Here is a 7,262-nt window from a genome sequence, read left to right as displayed (position 1 = left end):
CCCAGGGTGGTCAGATACTTAGGTGGGGTATCTCCCAGGGTAGTCAGATACTCAGGTGGGGTATCTCCCAGGGTAGTCAGATACTCAGGTAGGGTATCTCCCAGGGTAGTCAGGTACTCAGGTGGGGTATCTCCCAGGGTGGTCAGGTACTCAGGTGGGGTATCTCCCAGGGTGGTCAGATACTCAGGTAGGGTATCTCCCAGGGTAGTCAGGTACTCAGGTGGGGTATCTCCCAGGGTGGTCAGGTGCTCAGGTGGGGTATCTCCCCAGGGTAGTCAGATACTCAGGTGGGGTATCTCCCAGGGTGGTCAGGTACTCAGGTGGGGTATCTCCCAGGGTAGTCAGATACTCAGGTAGGGTATCTCCCAGGGTAGTCAGGTACTCAGGTGGGGTATCTCCCAGGGTGGTCAGGTGCTCAGGTGGGGTATCTCCCCAGGGTAGTCAGATACTCAGGTGGGGTATCTCCCAGGGTAGTCAGATACTCAGGTAGGGTATCTCCCAGGGTAGTCAGGTACTCAGGTGGGGTATCTCCCAGGGTGGTCAGGTGCTCAGGTGGGGTATCTCCCAGGGTGGTCAGATACTCAGGTGGGGTATCTCCCCAGGGTAGTCAGATACTCAGGTAGGGTATCTCCCAGGGTAGTCAGATACTCAGGTAGGGTATCTCCCAGGGTAGTCAGATACTCAGGTGGGGTATCTCCCAGGGTGGTCAGATACTCAGGTGGGGTATCTCCCAGGGTAGTCAGATACTCAGGTGGGGTATCTCCCAGGGTAGTCAGATACTCAGGTGGGGTATCTCCCAGGGTAGTCAGATACTCAGGTGGGGTATCTCCCAGGGTTATCAGATACTCAGGTGGGGTATCTCCCAGGGTAGTCAGATACTCAGGTGGGGTATCTCCCAGGGTGGTCAGGTACCCAGGTGGGGTATCTCCCCAGGGTAGTCAGATACTCAGGTGGGGTATCTCCCGGGCCTTTCTGTGCGGAGTTTGCATGTTCTCCCCGCGTTCGCCGGTAATAGTGGACATGTGTCCTTGTCTGTTCTTCCCAGGGTGGTCAGGTGCTCAGGTGGGGTATCTCCCCAGGGTAGTCAGATACTCAGGTGGGGTATCTCCCAGGGTGGTCAGGTACCCAGGTGGGGTATCTCCCCAGGGTAGTCAGATACTCAGGTGGGGTATCTCCCAGGGTGGTCAGATACTCAGGTGGGGTATCTCCCAGGGTAGTCAGATACTCAGGTGGGGTATCTCCCAGGGTTATCAGATACTCAGGTGGGGTATCTCCCAGGGTTGTTAGATACTCAGGTGGGGTATCTCCCGGGCCTTTCTGTGCGGAGTTTGCATGTTCTCCCCGCGTTCGCAAGGGTTTCCTCCCAAGAACCCGATATGACAAACACACAGGAGAACAGATGCTCTTCAGTCCGGTCCCTGACCAGGATGTGGAACGAGCGCTTGGACTTGGTCCCCGGGCGCCGAACGATGACTGCCCACTGCTCCTGGCTGCCCCTGGAGGAGGACGGCTGGATGGCAAAGTGCAGAGGACGAATCCTTGAAAGTTGCATGTGTGTGTGTGTGTTGTGTGCTGGGTCGCCGCTCACGTGTGTGTGTGTACTTGTGTGTCACTGGCCATGAGGCAGATTAAAGACCCGTCGAGGTCCTGTAATCATCGTCAAGGGCTCTTTAATTCACCACACAGCAGTGACACACAATCACACACACGTGTGCAGTGACACAATATTCATAGTTATATAGTTTCCAGTATTCACTCTGGCAGTGCAAATCAGTCTTGCATTTGTGATGATGCTTTTGACCCCTAAATGAGGCGTGGCATCAAACGATGCATTTAATCCGGGTGCTCTCACGCTCATAATGGAACCTGTCACCCTTTCAGGCGCAGTCAGTCCCAAGCTTGTGAAACGCCACCGCCCGTGTTCTGAGCGCAGCGGCCAGCTGAGTATCGGTGAGCGCGCTCCGGGACACGACGGCGTCCTCCTGACAGCGCGCCGGCGTGTCAGCAGAGGATGAGCCTCCCTGTGGCGTCGCAGCAATCAACAAGATCCCACGACAGCTCTGCGAATAGACGTGCCGGTGGCCACTCAGGTCATCATCACTTCCTTTCCACCTTGTTAGTCGCTCTCGTACCCCCGGGGTGGGAGGGCGGGGAACAATGCAGCACTGGCTAATTAAAGGAGTAGTAAAGAGAAAAATCATGTTTAGCCCTGTTTTAAGGTTACTTATGATCATATGGTTCAGATCAAAACGTTGACAAAACTAGCACTTTTGAGAAAGTCTGATAATTGCTGATAATGACCGTTTTGGTCATACAATGGATATGGGTTGGCACTGTGAAAAATCATTCAAAAAACATGTTAAACTCTCGATTTCAAAGACAAGAAACTCACCGAGGTGTTAGTTGGCGTTCTGACATATAATTCACCATAAAGTAAGATTCTAGTTCATCTGGAAAGGCTTTTTTAAATATTTAGCATAGAACTATTTAGTCGCAGCACATACGTGTGTAAACCTCCGCAAACTAGGTAGCCTAGCAACATAAACAATAACAATAGCTACCATAAGTAGTTCCGTTTCCTGAATCCCCTCTGCTGATTGATCTACACATCTACAACGGTCGTGTCAATACAAGTCAATGGATTTCATAAAATGATCAATAAAACCCTACAGGATTCATACTTTGCGGCAAATTTGATGTCAGAACACTAACGGACACCAATTACCCCCTCGGTGAGCTTCGTGGACCGTGGTGTCCTTCCTTCTTCTACTTTCTCAAAAGTGCTAGTTTTGTCAACATTTTGATCTGAACCATTGTATATGATCATAAGTAACCTTAAAACAGGGCTAAACATGATTTTTCCCTTTACTACTTTTTTAATGAGCCATCTCTATTACATTATACCGTGCCTGTGCCACACTCCCACAATCACCCTCCTTTGGGGACTTTTTTGCTACCCATCCCATTCATTGATTTAGGAGTGTCCATGTCAGATAGACCTGTTTCCTGTGTGTGTAGTTCTCCATGTCAGATAGACCTGGTTCCTATGTGTGTAGTTCTCCATGGCAGATAGATCTGGTTCCTGTGTGTGTAGTTCTCAATGTCAGATAGTTCTGTTTCCTGTGTGTGTAGTTCTCAATGTCAGATAGTTCTGGTTCCTGTGTGTGTAGTTCTCCATGTCAGATAGTTCTGGTTCCTGTGTGTGTAGTTCTCCATGTCAGATAGTTCTGGTTCCTGTATGTGTAGTTCACGTGTGAGCTCTGTAAAATCACCTCAGCAGCCTGTGATGAGGGGTGGTGACCTGGACCTGGATTCTCAGGAGCCTACACCATTGATCCTGTTTATGAACTTTAGCTTTGGACTTTTAGTTTATGGACATTTCGCCTTTAACGCCGTTCTCTCCCAGCTGCACGCACCTGACTCCGCCTGCAGGGGGATCACCGACTTCCTGTGTTGACAGGAAGCAGTGTGTAAAGCTAGGGAAGCACGTCTCTGGACCCCCAGACCACCAGCCCCGGTTCCCCTCAGGGCTGCATCCTCTCCCCTCTACTCTTGTCCCCGTACACCAACAGCTGCTCTGCCAGTCAAGTTTGCAGGAGTCAGGCGGGAGATTGACCATCTGGTGTCCTGGTGCGGCCAGGAGATGGTTGGGGACTTCAGAACCCCCCCCCCATCCCCCTGTGTGAGACACCGTGGTGTCCTTCCTTTTTCTGGGCACCATCATCTCCTGGGACCTCGAGTAGGAGCTGAACATCAGCTCCCTCACCAAGAAATCACTGTAGACGATGTTCTTCCTGAGGCAGCTGAAGAAGTTCAACCTGCCAAAGCCATTGATGGTACTCTTCTACACTTCCATCGCTGAGTCCATCCTCACCTCCTCCATCACCGTCTGGCACACCGCTGCCACCACCAAGGACAAGAGCAGTCGGCAGTGTCTTCTGCTCTGCTGAGATCGGCTGCAACCTGCCACCCTCCAGGAACTGCACGCCTCCAGGGCCCTGAAGCGGGCAGGAGAGATTGTGGCCGACCCCTCCTACCCTGAGCACAAACTCTTTGACCCGCTCCCCTCCGGCAGGAGACTGCGGTCCACCAGGACCAAAACCTCACGGCACAGAAATAGTTTCTTCATGACTGCAGCTGGCCTTATCAACAAGGCACAGCACCCCACTGACTGTTTTGTACATTATTGTAGATTGTATTATATATAATATTACTACCATATTTGTATTTTGCACTGGCCTGTCTTGTTGTCACACTGTTTATTGTTATGCACCATCAGACCAAAGCAAATTCCTTGTATGTGAAAACATATTTATCAACAAACCTGTTTCTGATTCTAATTTCTATGGATGACGAGGTGACAAGTGAAGTTACAACACTAGCAATCCTTGAACTGATAAATATCTGTTTGTGAGATGGTACTGTCACCCTTGTGATAGGCCTATACTACTGGAATAGTTGAAAAGTTGCAAGCTTCACAATGTATATCCAAATTAATCCTGTGTATCCTGCTTAAAGTCCTATCTTAATCAAACACTTTCATTATCACAAATTATCACAACTGCAAGATGTTAGACGAAGGTAACCGATGCTTGGGCTGATAAAAACAGCAGCTTCAAGACAGTGAGATAAATAAACGTATGTGGTCGTTTGTTTATCCAGGTTTGCTAATATTTATTCTCTGTGATTGCTGTTTAATTGGTATGGATGTTGTGCAAACAGCTGGTTATAGACACACACGCACACAAGCGCCCCCCCCCCCCCCCCAGAAGCAGACAACATTAGCTTTTAACTTCACACAGTGAATCACATTCATTTTCACTAATCTCTCTCTCTGTCTGTCTCTCTCTCTTTCTGTCTCTCTCTCTCTCTCTGCAAAATACCCTGTCATTATTGATGAGCTTGGTGATAGGTTTTTAACTAACAGTGCTAGTGAATAAATATAGCCATTAGGCTTCATTAGCAAGCAGCCAACATGGTATTGAAGGCGCCCTGACCCACAGGTCTGTTTGTCTTGTTCCCCCAAAATTACTGATGATGCGGCGGTGTGAGTGTGCATTTATTAGTGTCAGAGGAGAGAGACAAGTCCAGGATTGTCCCACCTCAAAGTCTCATCAATCCGTCCTCCTCTTTGGACAGTGACAGCACCTGGGACAGTCTGGAGCAACAGGCCAGCGAGGGAGGAATCCGCTTGTGAGGAATACAGATGATTCACACAGGTGAGATGGCCAAGGACTAAGGAATACTCTGAAACACGTACACAACTCCCATATTACAGATACATAGTATTACAGGCAGACAAAGCATAGCCTACTGTAAAACAACATTTATTGGTAAAATGCAAGGACAAAGAATGATATTGTACAGTGCAAGCCTACAGTGACAAAATATGAAGCACAAGTTTGGACCCTGGTGGTTTGCTTTCATTTGTACCGATGGGGTTTTAAAACACACACAGTAAACAATTCTGTTGAACACAACGTATCCTTGCATCCGTAGTCAAGTTTATAACATTCAAACAAATCAACCTCATTAGGTCTATGTTTATTACACTAATAAAGTTATGATTTTAAGCAGTGTTCTTCAACAGAAAGGACAAAAGAGAACATCAATGACTAACTTTAGTCTATATTGCGCAGAGTCAGGAGAAGCGCCTCTCCAACCGAGGGGACGTTAGTCAGGGTACAACATGAACCCAGAGAAGGTGCTATACTTGTTATTATTGCCCCCGTGTGCTTTGCCGCCGTCCAGTTTGATGTAAATCTCGTCACCAGAGTCGAGGTGTAGGACGACGCTGTTGCTCGCATAATCATAGTTTTGGTCCGCGTCCTGTGCGATCGCACTTGCCCGAACCTGTGAAGTTACACACATATTTTACCATCCACGCATGTTTTGATTATCGGTCTACATTAACATTAGTGTGCTCATACGAAATCCACCCAGCAGTCTGTACAGACTGATGTGGAGCCGAACCGCGTGCGTAATTTGCGCGCCAGATGTGGAACCAGCATTACGCACCAAAATACATCGAGACCATTTCAATGTTTTACGGAGAATTGTGCATGCTCAAATAATTTACAGTTGTATGACACTGCAACGAATCTACTGCAGTATATGACTATTTTCAACAGCAAGTAGACGGTTACCTGTCCGTTTTTGCACAAGTCAGCCCACATGCTGGTGCCGTCGCCTCCCCGCATCAACACATGGTATGTAAAAAAATAGATTCCGGACATTTGACAGGTAAATTTGCCGGTAGAGGGGTCGTATTGATTTCCCACGTTCGTGACAACATCGTCGAATTTGAGAACCTCGTATCCTTCGTGCGGGTTCTTCAGCCCTACATAGAATGCGATCTTGGTGCCAGCTGAAGTGTTCACTTCGTCCGTTTCGGTCTTGGCTGTCCCTGACACTGTCGCTGGAAACCCAGCTTTTCCGGAATCCCCCCTGTCTCCGGGTGGTCCTCTCAGACCGGGTGGTCCCGGCTCACCCGGGGGGCCTCGCGGTCCCGGTTTCCCTGGCCTCCCCGGTTCCCCTTTAGTCCCGTGTGCCAACGGCGGCGGCGGGATCGCGTTCAGGTCCTGCATCACCTCGACGTCCGTGGCGCTCGGTTTGGAACTGTACGGATCACAGATCATCCGGCAGGTGCCCATCATCTCATAATGCGCCGAGGTCTTGGAACTTTGCACAAGCAGTGGTATTGCTATAAGAAGCGCCAACACCATGACGATGCCAGCCACAGCAGCCACGAGTCGCTTCCTCTGCACTATCTGAGGAATCAGCGATGAAAAGTCAACTGAGCTTGGAGGAGTAATTGTGAAACACTTGAGAGTTTGAAGAAGAATAAATTGAAGCGCAAGATGACAGCAGTCACTCTTTTTCCCCCTCAACACAACTGATCTATTTCGTTCTAACCCAAAAGCCGTGGGCAATCCTGCCAGGATCACGATGCGTCAGAGAGAGCTCACGCGAGCGCACTGGTCTTGACATAACCGGGCGCGCGCGATGGTCGTCTGCGCCTCGAGCCATTGGTCCCCGTGAATCCAGGAGCCATTTGTTATATCGACGTAGCAAATATGGGATGAAGCCTTGATAGAAGTTGATTGAAGAATCTTGATGTATAAAATATCCTCAAATACATTGAATGTATGTCATTGGAAGTTTTTAGGCTTTCTAAGGTGTCTTTTTTGTATCCATGTTTTGTAGTGCTCATTTGCAGGGTTCTGTCTTCGCTCCTTCTTGTCCCTCACCTTGGCCAATGT

General features: G+C 49.0%; 1 protein-coding gene across 1 annotated transcript; it reads right to left on the bottom strand.

Annotated features, from left to right (window-relative positions):
• Nucleotides 1–5,673: 5,673 nt before the first annotated feature.
• On the bottom strand, nucleotides 5,674–6,725 carry LOC311316075 (complement C1q-like protein 2; the record flags this gene model as incomplete). The annotated part of the gene is made up of 2 exons (XM_084446821.1): nucleotides 5,674–5,853; nucleotides 6,147–6,725. 2 exons carry the CDS (start codon nucleotides 6,723–6,725, stop codon nucleotides 5,674–5,676), a joined length of 759 nt encoding a protein of 252 aa, XP_084302947.1.
• Between the last annotated feature and the right edge of the window lie 537 nt (nucleotides 6,726–7,262).

This window comes from Borostomias antarcticus, assembly GCF_949987555.1.
Source record: "Borostomias antarcticus genome assembly, chromosome: 12".
Classification (NCBI taxonomy): Eukaryota; Metazoa; Chordata; class Actinopteri; order Stomiiformes; family Stomiidae; genus Borostomias; species Borostomias antarcticus.
The sequence above is the reverse complement of the archived record's forward strand: the minus strand, read 5'-3'. Positions and strand labels throughout refer to the sequence as shown.